Genomic DNA, 20083 nt, shown 5'->3' with positions numbered 1-20083 from the left:
AGTTGTCCTGCTATATTAATTGATAATGAGCTCAGAGTAATCATCCTGTAATCAGACTGCTTTAACATTGTTTATTATTACTGTGTTGAAGGATCACATTAAATAATCTCTCAACCTCACTCTCCTTGTTATGACAGCTACCTGCGGGGGCAATGTGACAGGGCCTGCTGGGGTAATTCTATCACCCAACTATCCTCAACCCTACCCACCAGGAAAAGAGTGTGACTGGCGGATAAAAGTCAACCCTGACTTTGTCATCGCTTTAATCTTCAAAAGGTAATGTCCTCATGCAGCGCTGGGCACCTCTGACTCTCATGCCACCTAAAGGGGTATAACATCTTTTACAGGGTTATGTACCATTCAGAACTGAATTGTTTTTCAACTTCAGGTTCTGTAAATGTTAAGTGTATTTGAATTGAGCCAACATATGCAATGGGGCCATACATTACTGTGCAAAAATCTTAGGCATGTTAGTATTTTCTCTCTCACACACACACACACACACACACACACACACACACACACACACACACACACACACACACACACACAAAAAGTTTTTTACATATTTTGCTGTAGTGTGTCAGTAGGAAATATCAGTTTACATTTCCAAATATTCCTTTTGCCATTAATTGTAATAATCTAGTGAGATTTCTGTATGCACAATGAGTCTGACATCAGCCGGTATGATCCACACAGAGATCTGATCTCACCATTATCGAGTCTGTCTGTGATTACATGAAGAAACTGAAAAAAAAAAAACTGAGAGAGACTGAATCCAGAAGAACTGTGGCAACTTCTCCAAGACGCTCAAAGAAACTTGCCTGCAAAGATACAGTACTGTGAAAAGTTTTAGGCATTTTAGGCAATGCTGTAAAGTGAGGATACATTAACAAATTATGTCATCAATAGATTTTATTTATCAACTAACTTCTATTAACTAAATCAAATCAGTATTTGGTGTGACCCTGTGCATTTAAAACAGATTTTGTCCTCGGCACACTTGTCAAGTCAAGTCAAGTCACCTTCATTTTTATATAGCGCTTTTAACAATATGGACTATTTCAAAGCAGCTTTACAGTGATAATAGGAAATGAAAGTAACAGAGATTGTTTTGGCTTTACAGCAGCTCTAGAATAAAGTTATTGTCCAGCTAAAGTTAGTTTTGATAGATTCACTTCCGTTGCAAAGATCATTAGTTATTAACTTAGGGGCCGCTAACACGACACTGTTTTCACCCGCTCATTCACAGAATTATTTATAGCTTCCGAGTAGCCATGTGAACCGGAACTATTTTGACAATGTTTTATCTGTACAGAGGTAAAGGGAAGGAGAAGGGGGCCTTCACAGGACAGGGACTGGTTGACACTTCAGGACTGCGTTGTCGTCGTGTCCAGGCTCAGGTCCTTCATCAGATCTGGATACGGCCTGGATCCGGCGGACTGCGGTAAACTTTGGGATAAACAGAGAGACTAATATTAGCGCAGGCGCCATTCTTCTTGATGTAAAGAGTACATCAGGATTTATTGGGAGTGTTCCCGGTTCCGGCTGACCTAATCAATGCAGCCTAACATTGAATTATAGAAGTTTATAATGTGTTATGTGTATGCTAGGTCAAAGAGATGTGTTTTTAGTCTAGATTTGAACTGACAGAGTGTGTCTGCTTTCCGGACAATGTTAGGAAGACTGTTCCAGAGTTTTGGTGCTAAATAGGAAATGGATCTACCGCCAGCAGTCGATTTTTATAGGTATTATCAACTGGACGGAATTTTGAGATCGCAATAGACGTGAAGAACTATAATGCCTTAAGAGCTCGCTCAAGTACTGGGGAGCTAAACCATTTAGTGCTTTGTAAGTAATCAGCAATATTTAAAAATGTATACAATGTTTAATAGGGAGCCAATGCAGTGTTGATAGATCCGGGCTAATATTTTCATACTTCCTGGTTCTAGTAAGAACTCTAGCTGCTGCGTTTTGGACCAGCTGTAGTTTATTTATTAAGCGTGCAGGGCAACCACCCATAAGAGCATTACAATAATCTAGCCTTGATGTCATGAACGCATTAACTAATTGTTCCGCATTTGTTATTGAGAGCATATAACATAATTTAGATATATTTTTAAGATGGAAGAATGTGGTTTTACAGATACTAGAAACGTAACTTTCAAATGAAAGATTGGTGTCAAAGAGCACACCCAGGTTCCTAACCGACGACGAAGACTTGACAGAGCAGCCATCAAGTGTTAGACAGTATTCTTGGTTATTATGTGAGGAAATTTTTTGTCCAATAATTAGAATCTCTGTTTTTTCAGAGTTAAGTAGTAGGAAAATACTAGTCATCCAGTTTTTTTTTTTTTATATATCAGCTATGCATTCCGTTAATTTTGTGAATTGGTGCATTTCGTCAGGGCGTGAATATATATAGTGCTGAGTATCATCAGCATAACAGTGAAAACTAATGCCATGCTTCCTAATGATATCTCCCAAGGGTAGCATGTACAGAGTGAACAGCAATGGTCCTAGTACTGAGCCTTGTGGCACTCTATACTGAACTTGTGATCGATAAGACATCTCTTCATTTACTACTACAAACTGATAACAGTCAGATAAGTATGATTTAAACCATGCTAATGCAATTCCACTAATGCCAACATAATTTTCGAGTCTATTTAAAAGAATGTTGTGGTCAATAGTATCAAATGCAGCACTAAGATCGAGTAACACTAATACAGAGAAACAACCATGATCGGATGATAAGAGCAAATCATTTATGACTCTAATGAGAGCTGTCTCAGTACTATGGTACGGTCTAAATCAGGGGTGTCAAACTCATTTTCACTGAGGGCCACTTCAGCATATGGCTGCCCTCAAAGGGCCGGTTGTAACTGTAAGACTTTTAAAATGTTAATATATTGTCTCTTTATTTGATTATTACTTATTTAAGTTACAAATATTGTATATGCATTTGCAGGGGTGTTTCTAGGTTTTAAAAACATCAGGGGATGAGCCCGAAACATCAGGGGCTGGGTAATAATGATTTGATACAGAGAATAATGTATATTGTATGCAGGGGCAAACTGGCTCAAAAATTCAGCCCTGGCACTGTAGACACACCAGCACACATTACCACACAGTCATGCTTATTCAAATGTGAGGTAGTTAGGGGGGTTCGGGGACATGCTTCCCGATAAAATTTGTATTTCTCAGACCTACATATATGTGCATTTTAAGGTGTTTAAAGGCCAAAAAATTTGGATAACAATAGCTTTAAAAGCATGTCAGTGGGCAGTAGCATAAATTATTTGTCAAGATAACAGATTCTTAAAAATGAGAATGAGGATAAATATTGCAATGAATGATCCACACTACAAAATGGAAATGCAGAATGTTTCTGCTTATTGTTGACAATACACAATCACATATTCCAAACAGGAATGGCCTTAAATGAGAAATCTTTCAAGGATTATTTTGCATAGATGTTACATTTCAGTCAAAAACCAGTGCAATCTTTTTGTGTCCAGAGGCAAATGAGCAATTTATATTGCCATTAAAGATTGGTTTCAGCAACTTGTTTCTTTCCTGAGTTAATCAATGTTTTTGGCACTAATCAGTTTAAAGTTCAATTGTTCACTCATAAAGACAGTCACTTGTCGCCACCTACTGGCTTAATGATGCAAGTGGCGCAAACACAGACAAGCGGAGTGATACAAATGGTGAAAAGGATAATACTGGTACATATTATATTAAATATTATGTAATATATTTCATATATTAAAATAAATATATTATTATATTAAAATAATATAAAATATCAATATGTTATTCTTCAATCAGTTCTATGCAGCAGATTCAGATTTAACAGATTTATTTTTTGACCAATTGTCAAAATAAAGTATAGTCCTACAAAGCTATTTTTATCAGAGCATGAGCAGAGCAGGGAGAACGAGAGGATCGTGATTCGTGTAATTTTACCAGTGTTGCCCAGCATGGCTATACACACCCCATGTTACAGCACAGTAGTGCTATTGCAAAAAGAAACAACTCCAGAGAAATTTCATGTCGGCACGTTTTTTTTTAGCGGACTTTGCCTTTCCGGTGAGCGTGAGCAGAGCTCGCAACACAAACACAAACACACACACACACACGGAGGTTGCTTGCGTTCGGAACATTGAGCAGAACGCGCTGTGAACACGGAGCGGAGAGCACAGCGCGCACACACAGCGGAACGCGCTAGAAGTTATGCATCTTCGGAAGCGGACTCGCACGCAAAGTCATAAAACACGCTGAGCCAGAGTCAAACCATCGCCGAACACGGAGGGGCGCTGCGTCTTTTTAGTATCTTTCGGCCAAAAAACGAAAATTTTATTTTCGGCAGCCTAAATTTCGTTTGCATCCCTAATTTTAAGACACCCATATGCTCTCGCGGGCCATATAAAATAATGTGGCGGGCCGGTTTAGGCCCACGGGCCTTGAGTTTGACACATATGGTCTAAATCCTAACTGGAAATCCTCGCAGATACCATTTCTTTCTAAAAAAGGAACATAGTTGTGAAGATACAGCCTTTTCTAGTATCTTTGACAGAAAAGGTAGATTCGAGATCGGCCTGTAATTTAATAATTCTGTAGGATCAAGCTGCATTTTTTTTAACAAGCGGTTTAATCATAGCCAGCTTAAAAGTTTAGGTACGTATCCTAATGACAAAGATGAATTAATGATATTAAGAAGAGGATCTATGACCTCTGGAAGCATCTCTTTCAGTAGCTTAGTCGGTATAGGGTCTAACATACATATTGTCGATTTAGATGATGTAAAGAGTTTAGAAAATTCTTCCTCTCCTATAGCAATGAATGAATCAAATTTTTCCTCAGGGAGACTACAATGCACTCCCTGATGTTGTCTACTGTTGTAGATGGTTGCATAGTTATAATTTTCTCCCTGATATTTTCAATCTTGTTTGTAAAGTAGTGCATAAAGTCATTACTGCTGTGAAACGTCTGGGGTTGAAGCTTTATTTTTCGTTAATTTAGCCACTGTTTCAAATAAATACCTAGGGTTTTGTTTATTTTCTTCTAATAGGGTTGAAAAATAAGCAGATCTAGCAGCTTTTAAGGCCTCTCTGTATGCAATCAAGCTCTCTTTCCATGAAATGCGAAAAAACTTTAGTTTTGTTTTCTTCCAGTTGCACACCATTTTTCTTGCTGCTCTCTTAAGGGCCTGAGTGTGCTCATTGACGAATCTCTTACCTTTAAATGTTATATCGACCATCTTGTAAACAAACTGTCAAAGTATGTTGGCTTGTTTTATAAGATCAGACACATTCTTCCGCTGTCTGCCCTACTCTTGTTGTATAAAACTCTCTTTGAACCACATCTTAATTACTGTAATGTGATATGGTGCAACACCTTCACAAGTCATCTTAAAAAACTTGCATCATTGCAAAAGAAAGCCATACGGGCTCTGTCCTGGTCAGAGATAAATTCTCCTACTCACCCTCTATTTTATCGTTTTGAGTTACTAAGACTAGCTGAGCTAAATAAATATCATAATGCCTGCCTTATGTTTCAAATTGTTAATAGCCTGAACTCTAGATTGAGTAGTCTTGTTCCTATCTACAGCCCCCAGCAAACATACCAAACGAGAACCAAACCACTCATATCTGGAATATATCGCCGACATGTTTGCACCAGTATGAGCGTTGTCTGTAGGGGGCCGCAGATTTGAAACGGGATTGATGATGGATCAATCAATCTTAAAGGTCCCATTCCATGGATTATTTTTATTATTTTATAATGTTTCCAGGGGTGCCCTTATAATGTTAGTATGTTTTTTAGATCAAAAATTGTTATAATTTAGAAATAAAAGGCATATTTCCTAGCCTGATTTCATTCCCTGGTTTGAACACTCTGTTTGAAGGGGCGTGTCTGCTGTGAGACTTCAGTGTAAACGCCCTCTGCTGTGATTGGCTGACATGCTTGCATATGAAATATCTGGCATTACATGTGGAACTATCTGGAAAACTTTTACTATTACAGCTATTATACGTTTTTACTATTACAGCTATCTGGATTAACGAATCGTGAGAAGTTTTTTTTAAGTATTTAGATCTATTACCATCACATAAAAGGTTGCAGTGATGATGAGCATTGAGCAGATGACAGCCTGTTGATCGCGTGAAAGATCTTATCATTGCAACGCAGTTTCTGCACTCTCACTAATGATTTCAACCAATGCAAACATGATGTATATAAATACAGTAAGAGCTTCGTTGTGCAGTGTAACAGTGTCATTGATTTCGAGTTTTTGCAAGTGTCCAGATAAACTCGCGCTGTGTGATTGACAGCTTGGGCGATTGGAAAGGGATTGTTCTTTGATCGCTTTCTGTATATTAATCACAGTTTAAGTAAGATTATTTTCATCCTACTAAGAGAAACGATGTGAAGTTGATCGCTACTTCCATATTAAATCACTACTTACCGCTTGCTGGAATATAGTTGAAATTGCCCCCTTCGTCAGTATGAAACGCTGAGAGAAGCCTGCTTGATATTATCCCAGGTTAGAAAAACAGTCCGTGGTGAAATGGACAGAGCAAACTAACAACTTCGAATTAAACTTTTGCGGTATCCGATTATAGATAAACATCAACCACATCTGTTGACATTTCGCCATCAATACGCCTGTGTTCCTGTGGGCGGAGGTTACGGTTCTAGTGACATCATTAAAGGGGGGGTGAAATGCTCATTTTCACTCAATCTCCTGTTAATCTTGAGTACCTATAGAGTAGTATTGCATCCTTCATATCTCCAAAAAGTCTTTAGTTTTATTATATTTATAAAAGAAAGATAGGCTGTACCGAGTCTTTCCGTAAAAAAACGAGCGGCTGGAGGCGGGCCCTGTGGGCGAAGCTAAAGCTGTGCTAATACCAGTAACACACAGAGACAGTAGAAGTAACACACAGAGACAATAGAGCTAGTAACACACAGAGACAATAGAAGCAGTTTTACTCGCCGAACCTTTATCATTGTGACTGCTCAATCCTTAAGCATTAGACGATCTGCAAATCCGTCGATCTGGGCTTTGTTTATAAAACAATCATCGTCGAAATGCAGGGAACAAACAGTCTACACAACTCTGTTTATGCTCAGGAAAAACAAACTCCATCCACTGGTGCCTTAACGCCGGGTTCTTTGGGAATCTGTGCAGGGTTGTCTTGCTCTGGCAACCAAAAACACACTTCTTTGGTGACATTGGCTTCCCAAAAGCCGGGCAGGGCGCTTTGATGGCGAACTGCTTTCGCTCTCTTGCTCTGGTCTACGAGTGCGCGCGCGCCCGCGATCTTACCGGAGAAGTGCCCTTAGGACCCATATAAGGAAATTCCGTTACATCTGACGTCACACATACCCATACTCGAAAAAAACTTTCCGAAACTTGTGACAAACCGGAAGGACAATTTTTGGCACAGAAATACTCCTTCAAACGTACAATTTAATTTTTGAAACCCATGTTTAGCATGGGAATCCAACTCTTTAACAGTGTAAAAAACTCAGTATGCATGAAATAGCATTTCACCCCCCCCTTTAAAGAAGGAAGTAGAGGGGTGTAGTCCAATCGAGCCGTTCGTTGTAGTCAACTTCTGTTAAATAAAATATCTCGCTTGGCATTGAACTTTGAGCTTTATAATTTTACAGATATTATTTATACTCTAACAACAACATTACACACTAACTAAAGTTTGAAACATGGGATCACGAAGAACGGGACCTTTAAGGTGTTGCCCTCTATCTCCAACTTTAAAAGACAACTAAAAAATATTATCTATCAACCTATATTTAATATATAACTGTCTTCTCATGGGCTACTGGGATGTATGTGTATGAATGTATGTGTATGTACTTTTATGTATGTACTGGTGCGCTTTTGCGTGCTTTCAGTTCACTTACCATCGTCTGGTTGCAGGTGGTAACTGTGTACAGTACCTTGTCTGTACCACTTCTTTTTCATAAACTATGGCCCCCCACCTATAAGCTTTTCTTAGCTACTTTGGGGGACCCATTCACTATACCAAATTCTGATTCTGTACCCCCGCTGTATTATAGAATTTGTTGGTAGTGGTATTTGTGAATAAACCCAAACTCAAACTGATTCTACTTACCACAGTTGTTTGATAGTGCAACTACTTGCACATAGTTGTTCAGGTAGCTTTGCAGGTACGTTTCTTCAAGCATCTTGAAGACTTTGCCGCAGTTCTTCTGGATTTAGTCTGTCTTAGTTTTCTCTGTTTCTTCATGTAATCCCAGATGGACTTGATGATGGTGAGATCAGATCTCCATGTGGAGCCCCGGCTGATGTCAGACTCCTTGTGCATACAAAAATCTCACTAGATTATTACAATTAATGGCAAAAGGAATGTTTGGAAATGTAAACTGATATTTCCTACTGACACAGTACAGCAAATTATATAAATAACGGGCTTAAGACCTTTTTTTTGTGTGAAAATACTAACGTGCCCGGTACTGTATGTTCCTTTGGCCTTTTTACATATTAGAGTGCATTATACTATGAAAACATACTGTATGTTTCAGGACTCAAAACATCCTTTAGTCCAAAAACGGCTTTTATCGAAACCAAGCTACCAAAACGACCTGTATTGTACTGCATGAATACATTAGCACAAGACTCTCTGACATGGATCAGCACCTACTTTTCCGTGATCACCTCATGTTCACCTCTTTGATCTCTAGACTAAAAATAACTTTTCCTTGAAATTTATTTTCAACTATATCTCAGGAGAGAGCTTTCTTTGTTACATTTCACTGGAAATATTTGATAAACCAGTCACAATTTGACAAGATTTGCAAATAGACATTTACAGAAAGATATGGATCTAACAGTAATGCCGCATCATGTCAATAACATGTAAATTACAATCTGTGATCTGCAATTTTTGATATGTAAAGACTCATATACAGTCAGAGTCAAACATTCTTTGTTGCAAAATCATTTGTTGCTGTTTATGCTCAAGTGAATAATTTGTCAGTAAATAAATTGTCAACTACTGTGGCCCAGTAGTGCACAACACAATAACATTTAAAAAGCAAACATAAGTTCACAACACAACGGAATCAAGCCACAACACAACAAAATCAAGCCACAACACAACAAAATCAAGCTACAACACAACAGAAACAAGCCACAATACAACGAAATCAAGCCAAAACACAACGGAAACAAGCCAAAACACAACGGAAACAAGCCACAACACAACGAAATCAAGCCACAACACAACGGAATCAAGCCACAACACAACGGAATCAAGCCACAACACAACGAAATCAAGCCACAACACAACAAAATAATGCCTAAGGGAACGTCTGCCAATTCCACCAGGTGGTTAAAACTTATAATTTGTATATTACAATGACTTTTAACATTAAAAACAGACATGTTCAAATTCCAAAGCTTGTAGTATAGGTTTTTATTGGTAAGACATTGACAGTAAACATTAACAGTATTTTTTTTTTAGTTCATGACAAACACTCAATTGCCAAGGAGTGTTCCAAGTTCATATGAGGCATTTCTAGACAGATGTGGTCAGTATATCATTGCCAGATTACATTAATAATCAGAGCCACCAATCAGAGGTTCTTTTTAATTCATAGATGTTTCATTAGGTTTAATTAAATAGCTATTATTTTATGGATCATAGTGGGACACTTAGTTTCCCAGAATACTCTAATTTACCCTCAAGTCTTAAAATGGAGCCACACTGCATGGAGCAGTTTTGCAAGATGAAGACCTGAAACAGAATTTCTAAGAAGCTATTGATTGTCTTTTTAGTGCTTTAGTACTTTTTGTCTTCTTTTGTACTTAGGGGTGGAAATACATCAGTGTTGAAGCATATTATGAATTCAAATCACTGCAATTGAATGAGTGTCTTGTATCTAAGCCTTCACACACAACTCCACAAGCACAATCATCAACTCAGTCACATACATAATATTTAGAATGATTATGATTGCTTGTGTTTCACTCTGCTAAAATCATCATGACTTAATGGACTTTCATTATAATTACAAAACAGACCAACTACAATGAAGGATTCCCTTCTGGGAACTAATGGGCTTTCTGGTAAAGCAGGTTAAGCGTCAATGTACTGGTCACTGGATGTACTTGAACACTTTCCTGGATTAACATCCTTGTTTATTAAAAGCATTTATCAACAATTTTTTTTATATATTAACATATCAGTACATAATTAAAGCTGCAAGCAGCCTCACAGGGGCCAAGCCCTCCAATGGTTCCCTGGGTTCAAAAAGTAGCTAAAAATACTTTGCTTTCAAAACTTTATAAGAAACTTTAATAACCAAAGTATTCTTACTTCTTACCTCACAGAACAAATTAGTTTCTCAGATACACATCATTTGTGGAACTAAAACAACTTTTCCACCACTTAAGGCCACAGTACCTCTTCAGTCTGGGCATGTTCCACACAGGATTCGAACCCACGACCGGAATGGTTCGGGACTCGTGACATGTGGTTTAGCAACTTGCGCCACTCAGAGGACGTGAATTACACAGCTGCTGAGGAGAGGCTTCAGATTAGCATGCTAAGATAGCTTAATGCTAATGTAGCTTATGGTTATCCTGATAGCTGAAGAGCCACATTAGAAAGAATGGCATCTGGTTAGCATGCTAACCAATTATTATGCTAAGCTAACTAGCATAAGGCAACAAACACAGGCTAGGTCAACTTTGGAGATGAATATCTCGGGAACGGTAGTGAATATCAAAAATCTATTCAGTCATTTCTGTGCGGCTTGGTCCAAAGATCATCTGAGCAAACTTTGGGCAAAATTGAGCAAGATTTGAAGGAGGAGTAGCGAAAAAAAACTGTTTACCATTTGCTTCAATATGGCGGATAGTCACATTGTTAGAAAATGACAAATGAGATATCGTCGGAATCGGCATAATCCAATGACATAAAGAAATCAAATTTTAACCTATGTTCTCAAAAGTTATAAGCATATTTGCAAAACACCTTATACCTCTGGAACACTAGGTGGCGCTGTGTTCAAAGTTCTCAGGTACCTTCAGGCCATGCTAATGATCCTTACCAATTTTTGTGCCGATATGTCAAATACTTTATAAGATATTGCAAATTATGACAAAAATCAAAATGGCAGACAAGTGGTTCATTCAATCCTGGCAAAATCAGTATCCACGGATTCGGTATGACCCAAGGAATCCATAGATACAAAATTTATGATTTTCTGACAAACTGTTCAAAAGTTATTGGCCAAAATAGCCATTTTCCATATCTCATGACCCATAGGTGGCGCTGTTCCCAACTTTGGCATGGAACCTCAGAGCATACTTCCGATGAAGCGTATCAATTTTCGTTTCGATTGATACATTTTTGGCCGAGATACAGCTTCTGAACCAATTCGACCTCGTTAACTTTGCGACATCTTAATTTTTTTTTCTAGTATAACAAAAAATTCTGTTCAGTCATTTCTATGCAGCTCAGTCCGAATATCATTTGAGCACATGTTTGGACAAAAATTGGACAAAATTTGAAGGAGGAGTAGCAAAAAAACGGAATACTGTACTTTTCAAAATGGCTACTACTGTAATGGGTGGAGTCTTAATGTAAGATATTGGTTGTGATCAGCATGATGATAGGAATCAGGTGTAGTAAGTTTCATTTCTGTAGATCAAAGGGTTCAAAAGTTATAACCATTTCAATGTTGAATTTTTAAACTGGTGGTGGCGCTATAGAGTTGGTCCTAGAGACTCAAAAATTGGTGTAATTTCTATTGATTACAATCACTACAAATGTGCCAAATTTCATCATTTTCCAACTTACGGGTCATAGGGCTGCCATTGACTTCCATTCTGGAAAAATAATAATAAGAAAACCCATCATTTCACCAACAAATGGAAGTTTTATCAGAAAACTAATCAGAAATCACTGGAAACAGCGTTGAAAACAAACATGATAAAAGCGGCCGTTTGCTGGCATTTTTGTTGTTTACTTGAATATTTAAAACCCAAGCATCGATGTTTTACCTCAGGTTGACAATAAAACGTGATACATTGATCATAATGAATTAATTTATGTCAAAACTGCACATTAGTCACTCAGAAATAAATTACCGTTAGGTCTATTTCACAAAAGAAAGAGGACACACTTACTTCTTCAGTCGCGTCTGTTTCTGTTTATTTGGTAGTTACAGGACATAATACATCACATTTAGAAAGAATGATAATTTCTACAAATATATGGCACCAAAAATATGACCTGAGGAGCTTTAGCACTCTCTCGACTCCCATACAGATATTTTCAGTCAGAGAAACAGAGGAAGCTCCCGAAAAAAAAAGTTGCTTTATTTTATGACAGTCCGGTATAAAGAGACGAGACGTAGGCTACTGACAGATAAAATAAAAACATGATAGCCTTTATGATTGGTCTGATTTCTTCAAGCGTTCACTGTTTTTTTTACTATGCGTATCTTCAAGCGTTTACTATGTTTACTATGGTAATGTTAGCGCGCATAGTCTTTTGCATCACAAACAGAAGGCATTCAAACATGAACGCGAGTTAAATTATTTTAAAAGTCTTTAATGCTGACAGAATCATCCAGCGCTGCCGTCTCCAGACTCAGGTAAACTCCGCCTCTGTTCGTAACCACTCCTCTAGCCCGAGCTGGCCCGCTTTGGCCAAAGGTATTCGACGGGCCAGAAATCCAAGAAATCAAGTAGTTTGTCACGACTGTTTCCCGAAACCATATTGGCGCAAATTGGACGTTCAACCAAGTAGGTTAATGATGTCACGCAGGTGGTGGAATAATAACTACTTTTAATAAATCAGTTTGAGATCGAATTAATGCTAGATGTTTTGCTATAAAGTACGGACATGGCATCTGAGGACTAATCTAATAGCTAAGCTAATTTTTCTCAGTTATTTTGCTTTATTTCCAGATTGAATCTAGGCTCGTACTTACCTGGTTCTTACGTACTAGAGCACGTTCGCACATGCACACTCTTCAAAAATGACGTTTTAAGTTTGGTCTGGACTTGATCTGTTGTGGAGCAACTATGCTCGAACCAGAGCTGTTCGGACCAATCAAATTGTCAGGGCGGGCTTTATACGATGATGGACAGATGATCAACAGTAACATAATCATCTACGTCACCAAAGAGCGCTTGGGTTGAATTCGTTTACAACAAAGATGACTGCCGCTGGAGAATTGAGATGTATAGATTCCGCCATCTTGACAAACTAAAAGACATATTGAATGTTATAGAAGATATCGACAGCGCATTAATTTTAAAAGAGGAACAGAGAACCGCGATCAAGGCATTTGTCGATCGGAAAGATGAATGAAGAACACACGTCACTCCGTTGCTCTGATTGGTTGTAGGTCTATCCAATTGAGTGCAGATGCATTTTCTTTCCTGGTTCGGTTGCAACACGCCCCTTAATAACAGCCCAATGGAGCAGTATCAGACTCACATTCTGACTAGAAAATGAGTGTGATGACGTCAGGCTAATGTTTTCGGGAAACACAGACTCGTTGAACTATGCTGATGGTGACGGAACTTGCGACCATAGTTGGTTAATGATGCTTTTGAGAAACGCACCCCTGGTTTGGACACCTCTACATGACCTTTCAATGCAGAAAACCAACATCCAAAACTCAACATATGGTTGGATTTGGAAGGGTCTTGAGAAATTTATTCTAAAAAAATAAATAATTCTAATGGCTTTAAATTTAGTACATTGGTGGGACCTTATGTGTAATGCCTCACAACTGAATCAAATATCTAGCAACTCTTAACTCCTTCTTCATTTGTTGTGCAGTTTTAACATGGAGCCCAGCTATGACTTCCTCCATATCTATGAGGGTGAAGACTCCAACGGACCACTGATCATCAGTCTGCAGGGGAACCAGGTTCCTGAACGCATCGAGAGCAGTGGGAACAGCCTTTTCCTGGCCTTCCGCAGTGATGCCTCCCTGGGGATGTCTGGTTTTGCCATTGAATATAAAGGCAAGTCTCACCTTGTAGGTGCATGGTATGTTCCCTTGAGGGAGGGGTTGGGAAACAAAGCACTGACGGGGTCAGTGATCACTTTCAGATTGCCTTTATCCAGGTCCATTTCAAAATAAAATAAAATAACTTTTAGTGCTGCTGAGGACATATTTTTTTGCAGAATGACATTCAAAGACATTTCTCCCTGAATTGTCATTAATGTGTTATTATTATTATTAATTCTACAGTTTAAATAATATTATTTTATTATTACATTAAAGTTAATGAGAATTTAGATAATCAAAATTATATAAGGAGGTATAATGATAAATGCTTAATTGGCATGAAAGTGCAAAAAATCTTAGCAATCCTAAAAATAATTTATTTCTTTATATTTGGAGTGAAAACTTACCTAGAGATGTCCTTGGGTTTTGCATAAACCTCATAATTCTCTAGCCTAAAAAAGCTGGTTCGTTTTAGGATTGTCAAATAGTTTTGAATGCTTTGTCAAAAAAAGCTGTAGTAATTAGATTTGCTTTCGTCTTAAGTGAGTGACCATGGATATTTATCTTTTATGTGGACTGTGAAGTTGGGTAGAATATCTGAATTATCTAAGAACTCTTGGATGGAATTAGGTTTAACAAGACAATAGCTAATGATGAGCAGCTCCTTTGTAACTTACAAATTAAAGTAAGAACTCATCAATACTGTAACACCCATTAAATGCTGACCCGGATGACCAGATAAGGACTCTGGAGTTTTGCAGATATTTCCGGCTAATCCTAAGAAGCAGAGACTGAGGGAACTCTGACACGTTAAAAGCACACACTGCATTTTTATCTGTTTGAGATGCTGATATTAAAGACTCCACTGAATTCAAATAGGAGGGCTTTGTGGGATTTTAGTCCATGCCTATTAGATTGGAGGCCATCATTATACTAGTGTACTCCTAAATAAAGTCTTTCTCTTCCAGGAAATTTAATAACAAATATTGATGAATTGCCTTGCACTCAGGGACGTATCCAAAATTATCTCAAGAATGTGCCCTGAGTAGTGATAACAAGTAGAAAATATTTAATCACAGATAAGACGAACATGCAAGGCCATAGGATGCTATAAAAAAGGACGCTTCAATATGTCTTATTACAAATTCCTATTTCAGTAGAAAATACATCAATACAGGAAGGAGAATTGTGCTTGTGTAGCCTTTTCATGAGATTCTTAGCAATACCGCCACTTGGAACTTTGGCATCAGTACTGGATTGTAAAGCGCTTTGAGTACCCAGAAAAGCGCTATATAAATATAACAAATTATTATTATTATAGAGTACTAAATGCATGTGTTAGTGAAAGAGCATTTGTTAAATGATTCACAGGTGTACAACTTTCCTTTAATTAGTCCAAAGAAAAAAAAAAAACGTCTTAAGTGGTATTGAGTTATATGTTGTGTTTCAATATTCCCCACTGAAATGGCAAGTTTCACCAATCTGCCCTATGTAAATACTCTTTTAAAAAGAATGTGAGTTTGTGTTTCGAAAATCAGGGCATGCGACAATGACAATGCACCGTCCCTAACGTGCTATGCACCTCCCTGAAATCATTTCCACTCCCAGTGGCCCTTTTTATATGATGATTATGGTTGAGTAAAAATGCAGTTCATGGATTGTTGAATATTTTAATTGTAATTATTTTAATGGCTGCCTATTGCACAGTGTAGATGAACTCTGACTTCAACCTTTTGTCTTTGCTCCACATGAATACCAATACATTTAAAAGCTTGCTTGCCAATGTATTATATTGCTTTGTGATGGTCTCACTCTCAACATCCCACAATGCTTCAGGATTTCACTTTCATGGCGTGGCATTAGGTTTGTCCTGTTTATTGGGAAACTGAGTGACACATGGGAGTTTGATTTTTGCTGTGAAAGCTCATCAGAGAGCACGATCAACGCACAAGTGATGTGACTAATCGAAATATATGCTTCACGTCTCTCTCTATGCAGTGGTTGAAATCCTGGTGGAGCACCTAATTCTGAAATATTGATTATATTATTGATAGCATTTCATTGCGTTCCTTCTTCTGACTTGAATTTAAAGGTGAAATGTAATTTCTCCATCACTAGTGACTGTTTTAAAAGTGTAGTTTTAAAGTGTAGATCTATGAGACATTAGTTTAGTTTCTAGCACCTGCCACTCTGCATTTACTCTGAATCCCATTGTTAGGGAAAAAAAATAAGATACGAGATAAGATAAAATGAGATAAGATGAGATGAGATAAGATAAGATAAGATAAGATAAGATAAGATAAGATAAGATAAGATAAGATAAGATAAGATAAGATAAGATAAGATAAGATAAGATAAGATAAGATATAAATAACAGAAGGTTTGGCACATTTCAGCATGGATTATATGAAGAATGCATCAGTTTAAAAAAAAAAAACAGTATAACAACCAAATATACATTAGTAATAAAGCAATGCTCTGTTTAATTTTAAGGCTGTAAGTAAGAATGGAAATGGTTTTGAAAAACGACAGAATGACAATATTTGGTGCTAAATAGTTGGGGGTAATGCATTACAAGTGATGTGAGTTATGTAATCAGAGTACTTTTTTAAGTTACTTTTAATTTTACTATAAAATATTGGTTACTTTTTTCTAAATAAGAAATTTGTGAGTAAGTTGCAAAGGTGTTGTTTGCGTTGTGTGAACATGATTGTTATTATAGTTTCTAGACTAAATGTGAGCATGCATTTACTAATCTAACTTGCACAAAAACAGATTCAGTATTCCTCAAAATGAATAAAATACAAATTCAGAATATTACACAAACCTTTAATAATTAAATGATACATTACACAAATATACTTTATGTATTTAATCTCACTTTATTTACCAATATATTTGCTGCTAACTTTCGATAATCCAACTCAAACATACTAATAAGCAAAAATAACAAGATAAACAGCATTTTTTTTTTTTTTTTTTTTTTTTAATTGCTGAAGTAATAGTGTTGAACTTTCTTCTCCTGAATCCTGTTTTTCTGCAGTCCAGAATGGCAGCACAGCTGGAAGGTTTCTTTCTCTACTGTACAGGCTTGAATTTATATTTCCTTCAGTCTGAAGCTTATTTATTTAACTTTTGGTGTAAATGGGCCATTCAATCTGTTAAAAGTAGTTTTTTTTTTTATAAACAAGCAAGCAAGAAAAAGTAATGCAAAAGTAACGTAACACTTTAATACATTACTTTCCAGGTAACGAATCAGGTAACGCAATTTTTTAGGAAGTAATGCAATATTGTAATGCATTGCTTTTAAAAGTAACTTTCCCCAACAGCCATTATAAGTGGATCTTTGATGTTTGAAATGAGCTCTTTAAATTTTATAGCTTCATATTGACGACTAAAATGTTATTGTTTAATGTTATTTTTAGTATTATTATTCTTTATTAGTATTCATAATCATTTATATAATATATTTTGTGAAGTCAGGGTGTGTCTGTACATGTGTGCCGGTGGGGATTGTTTCGATACCAAGTCAAGAATTTCGATACTTTTTCAATACTTTTCCTGAAAAGGGAGAAACACTCTCAAATATCATTGCTGTGCTTTATTTTAAAACCAGGACAACATTCTAATCATATAACACACTAATAAATGAACATATGAACAGCAGATATATTAAACATTTGAACAAAATATGACATATCAAAATATAAAAAATAAATTAGAGCAATGACATTCAAGGTAAAATAATAAATTTAGCAGCATTATCTCAGTTATCACAAGAAACATAAGAGTTACCGGTAATAACTTTATCTTGATTCTGAACTCTGAATAAAAATATGAACAGCGATTATATTAAACAATGTTTAATATTGGTAACGTATGATAAGCCTCATTGGTGATATATTTGACATATGGGGAGAGAGTTGTGGAAGGCCTATACTTCATGTTAAACATAAATATATAGCAGCAAAGACAACGTCGGCTAGCCTGGTAATACCAGACTCTGCTACTTCACTTTGCTTCGTAGAGAGAGTCTGGAATAGCATAATAGAGAAGTGTTTTCTCTCTCGCGGGGGGCCGCTTGTCTGAAGTTTAAAATCATTGGTTACCCGTAAGCCAATCACATAACGTTTGGTTATGGCGTGTGTTATGCGCATGCTCAGCCGCATCTAACTTCCACTGTAAACACATGTATGATGCAAAAACTAAACCATCGAGCGAAATACCGGAGTGAACATGGCTGTGAACGACTTTTGCAGATTATGTGAAGTAAATCTACGCAAGTACGCATCCACCACGGTACAATCAGCGTCTACGTCACGGCTCTCAGCCCGCCCTCTGTTCGTTGATTGGCCCGGCTGTTTTCAGGCCGGTGGAAAACTGAAAGATACGCTGCTATCTCAGACTGACTACAGGAGCGAAATGAAATTAGCGGAAGTAGGAAGTCTGACGTAGTCAGGCTAAACGTCGGCAGTGTTGACGGCAAAATAGGCTACAGAATATTTTGTTCTGTATTGACAGGTGCAGTATTTGAAAATCGATAATATTTTTTTAAATAACATTTATATCTGCATTTATGTCAAAACCTAGAGACTTTCAAACATCAAACTGTCATTTATTAATATGTATTCGTGTCAAAATGACAGAAACATCTTTTCCTATTCTATTTTGCCTGGAAACGCTTCCAACACGCTTGCGTGTCGCGTGAAAAATAGGCGTCGGTTCTATTTCTAGCATGCATGCGTTTTCTGCGCGGCTCGGGCGCGCGTGTCACGCAGGCAGTGTGCTAGCACACCTGTAACATGGGAGCCGAAATAAAAACGGACACGCCACGCAGCTGACGCCACGCAGCTCACGCCACAAGTATCGATACTAATAAATTTAGGAATCGTGACGTTTTTCATTTCCGAGAATTGCGAAACTTTTGAAGTATCGGTGCACCGTGCAACACTATTCCCCTATAATGTCAAAAAATTGATGGTGAAATATGTACTATTGTGTTAACATTTTATTGACTAAAAATGCACTAGAAAACGTTCATCTCAAAGGCGAGTTTGTTCAGAATCAGTTACATATAGCAGGTCGGCTGACTCGATTTCCTTCTCATACATTCACATAGCGTCACAGTGCATTTCCCTGTTGAATCCCAGCGTCCATTGACTTCAATGGGGCTGCTTTGAACAGTTTTTTTCAGTGCTTCGAAACTAGTCATTGGATAAATGCTGCGATTATGTCCCTCCCGCGGACGCTCAGCGTCTCTGGGGGTGAATGGAGGAGTGGGCTGGCCTGGACTCCGGGCTTCTGCGTGATGACTGGAGGGTCTGTCGTCTCCTTTTGATTGACAGTGATTTCATACCGTAAAAAGTCGCTGCCGCTGAAGCTATTTGAGCTTAGTCCCATCGCGGATTTTGCAAGTGTAGTCAAAAGACAAACTGTTGCAACCTATTTCTTGGTATTTGCTTGTCAAAATTGCTAGCTAATTTTCATAATACATTTCACACAATTATACATTTATACCTTTATTATATTATTACTTATTATATATTTTATATTATTAATAGTAATAATTAAAAAAATAATTATTAAAATAATTAAAAAAATATATTATTAGTACGTAATAGTATTATTATACTTTATTATATTATTATTTATACCTTTATTATATTATTACATTTATACAATTATACCTGACTCTGCTGGCCATTGAGAGGACACTGGTCAAGTCACTGGAAAAGACGCCTTCCCCTCTTTGAAAGACCAGCAGCCGCCACTGATGTGTGCAGAGGAGAAACATGGGATGAGCTATATTTGGCCATACAGGAGTGTGTGCAATGTAACATTTGTTCCAATGATGCAAAGGGGAAACTGTACGTTGACTGTAGTACAGCATTCTATATGAGGAATGAGAAGAAAGATGAGTGTGCTAAGTGTAAGCGTGAGGTATACATTCTATTTTAAACATAAGCAACATGTTTTTCTGGTAATGTTATTTCTTTGGTCAAGTAGCATATAAAACCCAACCTTTGTGTCCAGAGGAACAGAGAAA

The 20083-nt window shown here is 37.3% G+C and overlaps 1 protein-coding gene across 1 annotated transcript in view; it reads left to right on the top strand.

The window, feature by feature from the left end:
- The window catches only part of LOC307148928 (CUB and sushi domain-containing protein 1), an 838966-nt gene that overhangs the window by 672682 nt on the left and 146201 nt on the right, over positions 1-20083 (top strand). The window contains exons 28-29 of the mRNA XM_079854872.1: positions 138-276; positions 13863-14050. Of these exons, the coding sequence (XP_079710998.1) occupies positions 138-276; positions 13863-14050 (327 nt within the window). The remainder of the gene's footprint in view (positions 1-137; positions 277-13862; positions 14051-20083) is intronic.

This window comes from Squalius cephalus, assembly GCF_949319135.1.
Source record: "Squalius cephalus genome assembly, chromosome: 21".
Taxonomy (NCBI): domain Eukaryota; kingdom Metazoa; phylum Chordata; class Actinopteri; order Cypriniformes; family Leuciscidae; genus Squalius; species Squalius cephalus.
The sequence above is the reverse complement of the archived record's forward strand: the minus strand, read 5'-3'. Positions and strand labels throughout refer to the sequence as shown.